Consider the following 15827-nt stretch of genomic DNA (forward strand, 5'->3'; position numbering starts at 1 on the left):
GGGGGCTAAAACAGCACCCTCTGAGCTGAGAAAAGTAGATTGTTGGATATAATAATTACTTCGTATTATACACTGCCCTAATTTTTACTTGAGAAAATACAAGTTCCTCAACCTGAGAAACATGTATTGTATCTCAAAGGGGTAAAATCGTCATTTCAATCCACAAGTTGGGTAGTATTTGTAATTTTGTCTGATAAATAAATTAATCTAAGTTACAGCAGAGCAGTTTTAATGGAGAGCCGAAGAACAACTTTCATGGATATATGTTTTTTTTACTTATGGTACCAAACACCAAATTTGAAGTATCAAATCATTCAATAATTTCAATTCTTACCGATTTTTTTCGAGCATCCTGTCAACCAAATCTCCCCTAATTCTTTGCCAGAGGTTAAATTTTGAACAGCATTCAGTAAATATTAACCCTCCTAGTATGATACAGTATTATCTAAGGTAAACAATGTAAAAAAAAAAAAGCACTCATTTCTGTTACTGATTTCTGAAGAAGTGAAGAGTGAAGAATAAGAGAATGTTTATCGCAGATGGTTGGTTAATGATCTAAAATGTCGGTTTCCATGGCTTTAGAACCTGTATTAGGTAATCTGGAAAAGTAATTAAAAAAAATTGAAACTGAAAAAATGAGTTCAATTTCATTCCACCAGTTTTAGTGGCAAGAATGGCTATCACCATTACCACTCTACCAGTCACCACCACATATCAATTAAAATGGAAAGACAAAATTACAAATAGATTTCGACATTTTTCGTTTTCAGTATAACTGTTTTTTGTAAAAGAACTGAACTCTTTTGTCCTCCAACCCCCCCCCCCCCCCCCCCCCCTCTTTTCCCTCTCAAAGGCTTTACTGAAACAGAGTTCTGATTTCTGAACTTCCCCAGCAAAACCTGGCTCAGGCTTTGTACTTTGCAGGCAGCACCCCGATGTTTTCATCAGCATTTCACCACAAACTTTACGTCGCTGTGACGAGAGAGGAAATTTTATATCAGATTAATGGATAAACTAATCATAATGCTTAATTAAAAAAAATAAAAATAAAAAGCCTAATAAAATCCAGTAGAGCATAGACCACAATGAAAAAAATGACACAAACATCACATAATTACTGGGATTATACAAAATGTTATAAAAGGGATGTTCACTAAGAACAGAACAAGAAGCTACAAACAGGAGACTCTTCACTTGTAAAATGTGTTAACTAGAGCATGTTCATACCTCATTTAAGATGGAACGAAGCCTGTAAAGAATGCCTGAACCCGCTGACAGCATCAACCCTGATATATTATTCAAAACATTAGTTATACAACTCAAAAATTAATAAATCAGAGTTTAAAAGATGGTACAGAGTATAAGTCATACTTCATATCAACAAAGAGAATTTCCACATACCAAATAGTGTAGGAGAGCTATTGGAACATCTTAGAGAAGGCTTTCTTCTCCCGGTCACGTCGATCAACAATCTGCATCAACACAGTATCTTTTGAATTCTCCCTCATATCTTAAGTGCAGTATCACGATTCATAATTACACACACAGATACACTCTTACCTTCTTTTTTGCTGCTGCTAGTTCTCTCTTTATTCCAGCTGAGCAAACACAAACATTTCAAGTATATTTAGTGATAAGCGAGTCACAATTATTCCAAAATGAACAGCTTACGACTCCAAAACACAATACACTGTTTTATAGTTATCAGGAATAAATTTTACTTACCATCGTTAGGCTCCAGATCTAATGCCTTCTTGAAACTTATAACCGCAGCGTCTATGTCGTTCAGAGCCATATGGGCCTGAGGAACAGACAGATTACATCAGGTCAAACATTACCTTGCAGCACAATTTTTTTTTTTTTTTTAAATTGAGATTGGAGACTAATATGGTGCCCAAAACAAATGCCTGGAGTCTAGGCGCCTAGCACTGTTTGTTACTGCCAGACTTCTAAGGAAACTATATACAAGAACAGAGTACTAAACACCCGTTTTAAGTCAGTTAATCTATCATAAAGATAAGTCCTTCTAACGGAGAAAAAACCCCGTTAGAAGGAAGTGAACACCCCTGTTTTAGGAACAGAAAAAATAATTTTGGGGTATCTGAAAATCAAATATCAGACAACTGTTTTCAGAAAGAAATGGTATAGAGGCAACCACAGCAATACAACATCTTACTAGTTCAGAAAGGAAAACTTTTGGAGTAAAACACCAACCTGTCCTTGGCGAAACAAAGCCTTGGCATTATCCTCATCACGCATAGCGAATTCAGTGTCCAACAAAGCACCCTTTAAATCTCCAAGCTTCAACTTACAAGCCTAGAATATCATAGACAAACAAACAAGCTCAAAACAGATTGGTACTCCTTACTACTACTTCACCATGCGGATAATCAATCCTATGTGAAGACTAGATACTGAATTTCTTTCCTACAATCCCTCACAGTAAACAAACTTACTGCTTAATCACTGATAGAGTGATAGTTAAGACATGATTTATTTCAAGTTCAGATAACCTCCCATAACTCTAAATTCTTACATTTCAACAACCGCTCTAATCATCTGCATTTTCTCAACATTCTAAGCTTAGTGCCCGGGAAAAAAAAAAAAAAGATATATCTATGAAAAGCTAAACACTACACAAGAACAAGTGAGAATGGCAGCTTACAGAACTGTTTGTGAAAATCTGCGACTTAATCTTTCTCAAGGCTGCACTTTTCTCTGACGAAAATAAAAGGAAAGCGAGTCAGACTTTAACCGAGAACAAGTAGGTTACTGAAGCATCATAATAACTACTCATAATCACAATGAACAGCAATAAATCGTTCACCTTCATCAACCCCATCTTTCTCCCAGCATAAATCCAAATACCGTTGTGCTTTCCTGTACTTTCTGAGCGCCATCTTATAATCTTGTTTCTGAACAAAAGAGAAATCATTAGAATCGTAAAACACTGTAATAGCAAGTAAAAGACAGTCATAAAACCAACTCACCTTAAAATGTTCATTACCAAGAGACTTAATAGAGTCAACAGCATCAGTCCACCAAGAAAGTTCATCAGGACAATGGTCAAGATCAGCAGGCCAATCCGGATAACTATCGCCATCTTTAAAGAAATTCGAGACTCCATCATCACCCCCCTCAAGAATTTCTCCACAATCAACAATAATAAGATCCTTGCAAGGGCGTTCTTCATCATCATCATCGCTATTGACATGTTCAATGGATCGAACAACACCCATACCTTTGATCACTCTACCAAACACTACATGTTTCCCATCTAAATGCGGAGTCCTAGTAGTAGTAATAAAAAACTGAGACCCATTAGTATTAGGTCCACTATTAGCCATTGACAACATTCCTTTCCTTTCATGTTTTAACTCAAAGTTTTCGTCCTCGAATTTTAATCCATAAATAGACTCCCCTCCAGTACCATCCCCAGCTGAAATGTCTCCTCCTTGAATCATAAAACTCTTGACAACACGATGAAATCGACATCCCTGCAACAGTGCAACATAGATTTGATAATTCCCCTTACTATTATTAGTAACATATTTGATCTATATTTTTTTATAATTTTATCTCAAAGTTACCCAAATTAGCAAGAAATGAAACAATAGTACAAAAACCTTCCATATTTGATCCATACTTTTATAAATTTATCTCAAAGTTCCCCAAATTAGCAAGAAATGAAAAATAGTACAAAAACCACCATATTAGATCCATTCTTTTATAATTGTATCTCAAAGTTACTCATATTAGCAAGAAATGAAACAATACAATAGTACCAAAAAAAAAAAAAAATACTTATCCTACATAAAGTTGAAGATTTTAATTCACAAATTATACTAAGAACTTAGAAAAATATGACAAAAAATAAAGAAAAGAATTTGAAGTTGACAATGATAACAATTAAAGTACTCTTTATTTTCTTTGAATGACAACCCATAAAAAATATGTACACTACATTTAAATCAATGGCTCAATAAGACAATAAGTCTTCTATCTAAGGCAAACTCCATTCGAGTCAATCTTGTAATCGGGTACACCTAGTGTTACAATACTCGTAAAATATCCTTGGGTACACCTAACTCTAGAACATTTAGTCGAATCGATTAAATCGAAACACGATTCGCTAAATCAGAAGCTAAAAACACTCAACAGAATAAAAGTGAGAATCAAAGGAATAGAAAGAAGACCTTGTAATGAAGAGGGACGCCGGTATGAGGTCCGATGCCTTTTTCGCCGGTACAAAGAGCTCGGAAATTCTCGGCGGTTTTGGGAACGACGTCGTTGTAAAGCTCGACGACAATCCTACCTTCGAGTTCATCGCCAATGCTTACATCAAGGTAGCATCTATGTCTTGCCATTTTTTCTCTGTTTTTTTCAGTTGCAGTTGAGAGTTTACTTTTCCTCTTCTTGGAAGTAGTTAAAACAAAAACAAAGGAACCTTATAAAGTTGTAAAAGGTGTATGGCTGTATGGTGTCGAGTCGTCTATTATATATTCGGGTGTATCATGCGTTATGTATGTTTGTCATACGGGTACATAGAAGCGAGAGTATATTACTCTGTACAGTAATTTTTAAGTGAAAGGGTTAGATGTAAAACAAGTGGAAGAGGGTTTGGACTTTGGAGTAGTTAGTTTGATGGGTTGGTTGGTCCTGCTTTTTATTTCAAAGCTTATGTAGTAATGTACCAAATATGTCCCTTGTTTACTATTAATCCTGTTAGATATTGACTTTTGGTTTTGTCTGTTAGTTTCTTTCAAGTTGTTCATTTGTCGTTTCATTTCATCTTAATATTTGACAATTATGTGGAGTGTAAACTTGTAATTATATGTTTAAAAGTGTTACATGTAAGAAAAAATACGAGTACAAAGTAAAATAACTATAAACTACTCGTTACTTTTAAGTGTGAACGTATGATTGTATGTCCATCAATTTAACATACATTATTCATGGATTTCAAATGTTTATATTTCCTTACTTTTTAAAAATTGTATTATTCATGGGGCATCTATATATAGTTATGTACTTGTGAAGTCATGAATGTCGTGACTCATGTGTGCTAACACATGTAAGTATATACTTAGTAACACGTATTCAATCCAAGTAATTCAAGGATGTATAATTGAAATTGCAATACTATTGGGAAAGAGAATGGAGTACGGAGTAATACTTAAGCTAACTAGCCATATTATTACACTTGCGATCTGTTGATCTTTTTTAGCTTCTAATTAAAGCTAACTCACAAACAATTTTACTTTTCATGAATGGTCCAATGATCAACCTTTGTTTATCTAAAAAAAGGGTGAAAATCGTCGGGTCAATTTACAAATTGCCTTTTTCCTTTCTATAAAAATGTTTGAGAAGCTTCAAGAAGATTAAACCCCTGGCCCTGGCCCTGGCCCTGGCCTTCCCCACAAGCGGACCCCTCGGTCTCGACCACCCCCACTCTCCTAATTAATCACATTGGTAGATGGTGTATGAAAAGAAGCTTCAAGATCACAAATACTAGTACTCCTCATTATAAAATTGGTCCCATAGGTATTGTATACAGCAGATTTAACCAACTATTATCTCTAATCACGTTTAGAAACATGCAAATAATTTTATTGTACAAGGAGTATTATACGCGTACACTACTCGACTACCCTATTGTATTGTATATAAATACAAGTTTTTGTCATTTTTGGTTTATTTTTTTGTTATTTATTAATCACGCTATTTGATTTGATGTTGTTAAGGTGACTAAACTTTTTTTTTTCTTTTTTTCTTTTTTTTTTAAGGAGAATTCCCTTGCAAGTAGGAGGGAAATTGGGACATTAGTTGATTGGGGTGAGAATTAAACCCCTCTCACTGGGATAAAAGGAGAGTCTCCAACTAACTAGGCTAACCTTAATTTTTCCATATACGATGTATTATGCACATACACTACACTACTCAATTACTGGTTGTATACAAATTTTTGCCAATTTTAGTTTTAAATTCTTAAATTATTCCAAGAATTATGTTTCCTGAATTCACACTCTAGTCTCTGGCATGTAGTCAGTGTCTGTTTAAGAGGGGGAAGGATGGTCGTTAAGTCAATAAATAGGTCAGAATGTGAAAATAAAAAATTAAATCTCAACTTGTTTTCTGCTACTAAGCTACTCGTATCCGTCTCATTTTCTTGACTATGTCCCTGCTTTTTAGTTCATGATATAGTCACATTGGAACTAATAGTTGAATAATAAATTAATTGCAGTAAAACAGTTGAAAAATTAAGTAATACGGAGTATTACACAAGGGATTAAACAAGTTTATTGCATTATTCTAATTAACAATGAAATTAGCAGTTTTTGTCTTCCATTGATTTTTCTTGTTAATAGACTAATTAATTCATGCATTATATTGAATTGGAGCAATAGTACATTAATAATCACTATTGATTTAGATTTCATAATGTTGACATATTATCCAAATGTTGTATAGATAAACTACAAAGACAAAAATGGAGTTAAAATAGAAGTACCTTTTGCAATTTATTTAATTTCTCTACTATTAAAAAATTTTGTTTTAGTGAAAAGAAGATGCTTGTATGTTCATGTAGCATCGTGCATGGTATTATATTCATTTTTTTTTTCTTACAAAAATACTCATTTAATTAAAGTAGAAGGAAAATAGTACATGCTACAAAATCTTCTTTAATTATTATAAATCTTCGTTATTGTATTGCGCAGTTTATGTAGATCGAGGAATTTGAGTTACGGTATGGTGAGAGAGATTGTTATGCTCATATCCATAGATTATAGTTGCAACATTTTCTTAAAATGAAAATGTCACAATAGTTGCAATACACTATAAAAAGAAGGTTTTTATGGTGAAAATTGTATTACTACCTTTATTTAAAGCTCATAACTCACTTGTTTATACTCCTAACAACCTCTTAACTTCATTTTAAGTATATTATATTACATAATGTCTACGATTCGTGACAAAGTGTGTTTAGGGGTGTCTATTCGGTTTTGGTTTGGATTTAGGCCAAATCCAATCCGATCCGAAATGAAATTCGATTTTTGATTTTTAAATCCAATCCAATCCGAATTAAAATTCGGTTATTTGGATCCGATCCGAAAATTCGAATTAAAATACATTGCAAATTTATAGGGACTAAATTAATTATAAAAATAAAAATGCAATTATAAAAAGCTTAGTCTTAAATACATAGTTGTACATGATTAATACAAATAGTAAATACATAATTTTACATAAGTTATATTAATGTAATTATCAACATAATTTTACATGATTAATATAAAGTATCCTTATGTGTAAAAATATGATTTCATATTTCGGTTAATTAATTCGGTTTTTTGGATCCAAACAAGGTCAATCCGATCCGTTCCGAAAATCCGAATTTTCAAAAAATTTTAATCCGATCCGATTTAATAATTCGGTTTGAATTGGATTGAATTTCGATTTTTATTCAAATAATGGATACCCCTAAATGTGTTGCAACTATAAAAAAAAACAAAGAAAGTATTCTAAATAAAAAGTAACAATCCAATTCTGCAAGTGAGTATTTATTTATTTTGGGGGTACCACGGAAAGTGCACTAGTTAGTAGTTTAGTGTCACTAATTAGTCTTTTCTAATTGGATATGTGGACCAACTTTCCCACTAATTTAAATGATTAATATTAGAACCACCAAAAAAATGACAAATAATTGTACTTAGCTTGTGACACTTCCATTATATTGATCATAGAGGCATTGTTCATATGAAGTATGTTCGTTTATTGTTGCCACTAACAAAAGCAATTTTGTTTCTATCATTATTATGAAGCTTATAAAATTCTGCGATTATGTAGTAAATTAATAAGTTGTAAATTTGAATAGGTTTGCTTCGAGGACTTAGCGATGGAACTTTTAGTGCACAGAGTGTATACTCTTGTTATTCCAAATTAGTTGTATCATAGATAAGTCTCATTTTTGTTCTTTGATGTCTATCAGTCAAACCTGTCAATTTTTTATCCGACCTGCAAACTCGACCCGATTTTGTGGATCTTGAATAAAGTTTTTTGACCCGTAACCCGGTTTAAACCAAACCCGTTTAACCTGCAAATTGCGAGTCAAACCCGACCCGGACCCAAACCTGAACCGTCGACCCAATTTTATGGTTTTTTTTTTATAAATAAATAAATACATTTGAAAATTAATATTAGTTTATTGACTAAGTTTAATTTTTTGTTTACCATCGGACATTCATTTTATCACTTTCTTATTTATCTATATCATACAACTCTTGATCAAATCCACACCAATCACCTCCTACACCAATTATCGACACACACTAATTGCATGTATATAATCACATCACTGCCATATCACCGATTGAAGGTCTATTGATATTATGTCAAAAGATATTATAATTATGTTGGTCTCTTCCTTAAATTTTGGGATGTTTAGAAGTGTTTTTTTTTTAAAAAAAAAGTTTAATAAATTATCATTTTTTAATAGTTATTAGTTAGGAATTGATGTGATTTGTTGAAATGGTGATAATTTAAATTATTACCTCCATTAACTATTATGTGCACAAAGGGGTATTATTTGTGAGACATAAAATATTCCTTTGTAGCACATAATAATTAACGGAGGTAGTATGTAGTATGTAATGACTAAAATTAATATGGTGAAAATGTTCGATTAAAAAATTGGGAAAAAATAGCAAAGTAAGCTTTAAAAATCAGAAATTTTTAAAAATAAGCCAAAAAAAATTAAATAAAAAATTGTTCTAAACCCGTTGGATTGACCCGAACCCGAAACTTTGGGTTAGGGTTAAGCATTTTTCAACCCGTTACCCAAAGTGACCCGACCAACCCAATTGACTGGTCTACTATCAGTTTATTTGATGACTAATAAAAGTAAATATGAATATAACATAATTATCAATACGAAGAATAAAAGTAAATAAGTATTACTACAACATAACTAGCTAGCTCGTTGTTTCAAATATACTTTAGTCTTGTAACACTTTTTAACTTAATAACTTATTGGCTAGACGATTGCACCACAATAAATGGTTTTAAGAGAGATGGGTTTTTATATGCCAATAGCTCCATTATTTGATTATCTAATAAACCTTTTATTCTTTAATCTTTACACTTAGTTCAATCACTTTTAGAGTATAGTAGTTCTTAAGGCCGATGTCAATAATTATTTAAAAAGCCTATTTAAAGCATGATCGCCATTATTGCAACCATCATTGCAAACGGCATAGATTCATAACATTTCAAAAACAATAAAATTAAAACACCTCAAAATCCATTTTGTACGACTATATATTTGATTTTTTTTTTTTTTTTTTTTTGACAAGGACTATATATTTGATTAAAAGCATATAGTACGTATAAATTTAATTAAAGTAGCTAGCTTTATCAAAAATAATCTTAGCATCACTTTTGATGTTGGTGGTTATAAGTCAAGCAAAAATCAGATGGTGAATGGGTCATTGTTAGACCCAACCCTGGTTCTTTTATCATTTGGGTCAAACCATGCACTTCTTGACTTCTTGTCTAAGGGTAGCCAAATTTATGATTTTAGTATGCTTAAGAAGCTCGCATGTGAATCGATAAATACTGAGTAAAGCTGTAAAGGTATACCGAAGGATATTTATAGACTTGTAAGTAATTTGTATGCGCCTTACTGGTCTTTTTAGAGTTTTATAAAGCGTTTAGGAGCACCAAGTAAAAACGTAAATTCTTGTTGGGTTTGTTTTTATGTGTGACTGTGTGAGCACGTGTGCAAAGGAGGGCAACATTTTCGTATTTAATTTCTTTTTAGTGAGAATGAGTGAGATGTGTAAAAGCTTCTCACAACTAGCTAGAATAAGCTCAACGTAATGCGGTAATGTGCTGGACCAATACTAATCATGGGGTGCGTTACACTATTGTTACTCGTATCAGTTTATCACTACTAGTTCTTTCCTATTGATTGAATTCATGGACCAACTTCCCTACTATCCTACTAAATCAATGTAATAGGACCACCAAATAAGAGGCAACTATTATGCCATTAATTAAGAAAAGCAATCAAGGCTTTATCATTATGCACCTTAAATAGTTGATTAATAGCTAGTAATTATAAGCAATAGTGCTTAATTTTTTAGGAGGGGAACGGGTTTATAAATAAAAGTACGTAATTAAAAGACAATAGTCCATTACTTATTTAAACCCATACAATTTTTAAGGGCATCAGTCTTCACATGAGCTTTATACTCTAAGGGGGTGTTTGTCTATGGGGATAAAAAGGGAGGGATAAGGATAAAGGATGAGGATAGAAGAAAAGTAGTGTTTGTTTAGAGAGATGGGGATTAAAAAGGGGTTGAGGATAGGGATTAAAACACCCCCTTATCCCTCCATTTCTATAATTAAGGGGAGGTGGTATAAGGGAAAGGAATAATAAATAGGCTAAAAATACCAAATTACCCTTAATGAAATTAAAAGGATAAGGAAAAGGGTAGAATTTAGTAAGGGTATTTTTATAATTTTACTATTTATCCCTAATTTATTTCCTATATTACCAAACATGGGATATAAATTATTTATCCTTGTCCCACTTATCAATTCCCTATCTTTATCCTCCCTCCTTATCCCTCTTATTCCTATCCCTCCAACTAAACACCTCGTAAATATAACCTCTTATATAATCATTATATCCTAAGATTATTTTCTATGTACTTCAGATGAAATTTAAATTTAAGTATAAAATCTAGTTTAATAATATGAATTAGTTTAATAATTTGAATTATTAAGTCAATAACAATTACACATATACTCAGCCCTAGCCTCAATTATAGCTTGATCACAAATAAACTTAACACCGACTCCTCTTACGTACAATACTACCATGGAAGAAATTGATCCTGCACAAATTCAACAAATTAAGCATAGGCCTAAACCCATCATAAATGCAACTGAAGTAATCCCAATCTTTGATCCTTCTCCCATTTTCCCTCAAATAATCACTTCTTCTATGAAAATCATGGCGATATTGACAACACTAGTGTTCTAATAGCTGAGATCGGCGTTTCTATGAGAAACTCGAGCTCATGGCTAGGAATAATGCTTCGCGCTGCCTTAAGACAAGAAGAGGAAGGTTGGTCGAGATGAAGTCAATCCAATGGAATACTATGACTCTAAGCATGTACCAAGAATGTTAAATAATATTTCCAAATTCAGGTATCTCCATACTCCATCTGTATTTAAATAATCGTCACATACTCACATTTGATTTGAAGCCATTTAATAAAAATTTGGCTGAAGTTTGAATTCTATCCTTCACTTTTTGAACTTTTTGTACTCTTTGCAATTTTCATCTTCCTTTAAAATTCCTTAGGGTAACATGTGCATGTACAATTTATCAATTTATTTAATTATATTTAGATTTAGCTACACATATAATATTAATTGATATTAAGTGCATGTACGCATTTTTTATAGAAGAAATCATGTACGCATACTATGTACACATGACTTTAGTAATATAGGACGAGTAGTACAACACAAAAGTAACAGCTAATTCGGTGATGGTGAGCTCGAATAGAGATAGGTTAATTCCAATTTTCACTCATCACATAGTCACATACGCACACGAAGTCATGATAAAACCCTAGGAAGATATGACTATCAATCAAAATCCTCCCAGTTCTATAGAATATTTTCTTTGGTGAAGAGCTCTAGAAAATATAATAGAAGAGTTCGAACAAGATATACTAATAAGTTTGAAACTTCGGATGAATAAAAATTATATACATAGTATGAATCTTTTCTACGTAGTAGTTTAATTAATGTATAATTGAATAAAGTTACTCCCTCCGTTTTTAAATACTTGCTCCACTTTTTATTTCCGACCGTTTTTAAATACTTGATTCATTTCTTATTTGAAAAACTTTTACAATATTTAATTAATTTCTCTCACCTAGTGTACCAACATAAATCATATTTTATTAATTTTATATTCTCTCTCTTTTAATTCTCTCCACTACTTTTGCTTTATACAATTTTTTATTCTTCTACCCACCTCACTACCTCTATATTTTATTGTTTTCTTCAATTTCTCCTAAAATTCCGCACATAAAAAAATAGAGCAAGTACTTAAAAATGGATAAAGTATAAAGTAATACTCAGTATATAAATTAACTTAGGGGCAATACTACTATGTAGTACTCCGTACCTACTATCACTACCAGTTTCTTTTTACCAATTGGATGAATCGTGGACCAACTTCCCCACTAAATGATTAAAATGAGGACCACCAAGAAATTGGTAAATATTAGTCCAGGCTACTTCAATTCCTTTGATGATAAAGCCATTATTCTCAAGTTTATTGCTGCCACTAAGATAAGCAATCAAGTTTTATCACTATGCACCTTAATAGTAAACTATAGGCTTATAGGCATATAGCATATTGCAGGTGGTGCTTCTTCCCTTGATCCCCTGTAGTCCCGTAACGAAAATGACACCATCTAGTATAATATTACAGTAGCTACTTTATCTCATTTAACTTGTGTGACGACAAACAATCAAAATGAACACTAAAGAAACACATTTTGGAAATAAAGGAAGATGTAACATGTTACATACCACTCGTAATAGTAGTGACTTGGTTATGAAAAAAAAAAAAAAAAAAACACTCAATTTCATCCTTAAAATTAGGTTACAAGGCCGATTATCAATTTATTAGAAATTGGTTTGGTTCGGCACCATAATAATTTGGCATAATTTGTTCAGAGTTAGCAACACATTGATTGAATTAGATTGGATTAACTTAAAGTTGAAGCAAAATGAATTGTATATTTCATCCTCAACGATCATCACAAAGTAAGCATAAGCATGCACCCGAGTGTGACCACTCCAATCCCATCATCACTAATATATAGTCATACATGATCTTTCTTCTGATTGGATGAAGAAAAGAATGAAAGCAAAAGTCCCATCTTAAGATTGATGCCCACGATGGTGTGAACCTTGTATGTAGCAGTAGTCGTCATACTCTAGGAGACTAGGACCCAAATAGAAGGTATGGTTCTTTTTTTAGCATCACAAGTTAAAGCTACCTATATGATAGGTCGGATGTGTGCTGTACTAGCGAGCCTCGTGATCTAGTAGACCGTGACAAAAATGGGCTAAGGTCTATGGATATTTTGTGTTGTGTCAATCTTTGATAAACAAGGTCCAAACACAATCCGTCGTTTCACATATCGTGTTGTTCTACTAAGCCTCTTAATAATTTTAGATATTTTTATTTAAAAATGTGCAAATCGACAATCAAGCCGACCCCTTAGGCTCATGCCACAATTTAAAATTGATCTGCATGCTTGACTTATGTAGTATGTCTCATCAATGTATCTCTTATGTAATTTTAAGCTCATTATGGACTTATGTTGGGTCTTCTCAATTTTGTACTAGCTTGGCCATGTTTAAGGGTCTATTCACTTCAGCTTAATTTCAGTTCAGTTCAGTTTCTAATTTCCTTCTCTCATAAAATATTCAGTTCACTTCAATTAAGCTCCAATCAGTTTAATTCTATTCTATTCAGTTCAGTAAATGTGAACAGGTCCTAACTTTAGATACACTGAACCTATATCATAAATTTGTCCAAGTCCATAGTATATACATCTAATCAAAATATTGATCTTTCTTTCTTATTTATTTTCTCATTTCCATTTTGTAAAAATGAGTAGTTAGTTATTTACGTAGGATGAACAATTACACACTATTTGTCCCTATATTTCAGATGAACTTTATTTTGTGTGCATTGTTTAACTGAAATTTGAGATAAATACATCAAAATATATAATCGATCAATCGAAAGTGTGACTTTGTATCTATCACATTTTCACTTGGTCTACTAAAGTACTACTGTAGTACTGTATGACTTAAGTGAACTCATCTTTGGGCCCCCATCTTTGGGCCTCCATATAAATTCCACCTCAAAAATAGAAGCTAGTTTTAGAACTCTCAAAAATTAAAAAGATCAAATTTTTGGTAGGTCTCAAGACTTCAAAGGATGAGCATGCAACTAGAGAGTACACTACAGTTTACATGAGTAAACCAGCTGTAGTGCTAGTAATTCACCAGTTTCAGATGTTTAGAATGTGAATGGGGGACCTGTTAGATCAGGTGCAGATTGTCCTGGTAAAATTTATGAAAGAAACAGCATGATTTTGGGACACCAATAATTTTTGTTTCTCATAAACATTATTACAGTGGATTTTTGCCAAACAGACCTATCTACCTTTCTTGCAACTGTTGTAACGTCGAACATATTTCTAGGAAACAACGTCTAGTAGCATAATTGTATGCGTTCTAGGTCATAGAGTATGCATTACAAGAAAAACGGGCAATTTTTAAGTTAATGTGACACTATCTTACTAAAGACTTGCTCATACGTACGAGTAAGTATATCACACGGATGGCCTAGGGGGGTTTGATACAAATCAATAGGATCTAACATGGATTAAATTCTAATTCCAATTCTAAAATATTGGAATAATCAACAGTAAATTAAAAAAAAAAAAAAAAAAAAAAAAGGATGATCCACACATACACACATAAAAATTGGGTTGGTAAATAGACTAATAATATTTGTACCCGTAGTATTTTCACTTGGTTTTCTACAAGATGACAAAATCAAAAACTAGTATCACCAATTAATCAACAAATCAAACTACATCAATGCGGTGGATATGGCTGTTGTTGTTGCTGCTGATGCTGATGCTGCTCTCGTTGTTGCAACTGCTGCTGATGTTGTTGCTGCTGCTGATGTTGTTGCTGCTGCAGCTGCAGCTGATGTTGCTGGTGCTGCAGCAACTGCTGATGATGTTGTTGCTGCAGCTGCTGCTGCCGATGAAGCTGCTGTTGTAATTCGTGTTCGTGTTCATAATCGTGGTCATCATGGTCATGGTGACACTCTTCATCTGAAAAATCACTCATATCATCCTCATCCTCAACACCTTCATCCACTTCCTTTCCACGCTTCTCTTCTTGATCCCTTACTACTCTTATCTCACCCTCCGGACGCCCAACAGCACCCGGCCCCTGTTGAGTAGGAAGCGGCCGCAACAGCACCTCTGAATGCTGCTGCTGTTGTTTCTGTTGCTGTTGCGGCCGCAACATCACCTCCGGATGCTGCTGCTGCTGCTGCATCCGCTCCACTTGCCCTTGCAGCCGCAGCGAACCATTCTCACCACGATCACGACCACGACCACGACCATGACCATGACCATGACCATGACCATGATCAGCACTGCCACCAGCGCTGTGAACAGCAGCAGGAATACTCTCCATAGCAATGTGCGTATTCATATGCATATGCGGCTGCGGCCGATGCAAAGAAGGAGCAACATGACCATCAAGACAAGCAGAACACTTCGCCTCTAACCAAGCCTCAACATCGAAACGTGGGCCATACCCCATTACAGACCTCCCACCACACAATCTCCCAACCAACCCAGCTAAAATACCCAACACTGCAATCACTGCTAACACTCCTATTACGGGCCCCACATGCCCGCTTGGGGCCCGGTAATGGCCCGCCGACTGTTGGTTTATCACCGTCACCGGCGGCCCTTGTTGATTTGTTATGTACCCTGGTGGGGCCGTGCTCGCTTCCATCTTCGCCGCCGACTTTTCAATCGATAATGATCACTTAACCATTAATAGCAGTGATTTACACTGCCAAATTAATAAACCCATTAACAATTTTATGGGATAAGTTTGGTTTTATCAGCTTATCTTGTTGTTTTTCTTCCATTTTTTCTTTTGGGGTTTTTCTTTAAAATTGATTA

At 33.7% G+C, this 15827-nt stretch overlaps 1 protein-coding gene across 1 annotated transcript; it reads right to left on the reverse strand.

Moving 5' to 3' along the window:
• Positions 1 to 814: 814 nt before the first annotated feature.
• LOC145588083 (peptidyl-prolyl cis-trans isomerase CYP40-like) lies at positions 815 to 4465 on the reverse strand. The gene is made up of 10 exons (XM_081644730.1): positions 4197 to 4465; positions 2991 to 3497; positions 2828 to 2915; positions 2666 to 2718; positions 2215 to 2316; positions 1726 to 1801; positions 1561 to 1598; positions 1402 to 1472; positions 1228 to 1286; positions 815 to 972 (listed from the first exon to the last, which is right to left on the reverse strand). The coding sequence occupies exons 1-8, from the start codon at positions 4365 to 4367 to the stop codon at positions 1419 to 1421; spliced, it is 1089 nt and encodes a 362-aa protein (XP_081500856.1). The 5' UTR covers positions 4368 to 4465; the 3' UTR covers positions 815 to 972; positions 1228 to 1286; positions 1402 to 1418.
• Between the last annotated feature and the right edge of the window lie 11362 nt (positions 4466 to 15827).

The sequence above is a fragment of the Chenopodium album genome, chromosome 17, assembly GCF_948465745.1.
Source record: "Chenopodium album chromosome 17, dcCheAlbu1.1, whole genome shotgun sequence".
Classification (NCBI taxonomy): domain Eukaryota; kingdom Viridiplantae; phylum Streptophyta; class Magnoliopsida; order Caryophyllales; family Amaranthaceae; genus Chenopodium; species Chenopodium album.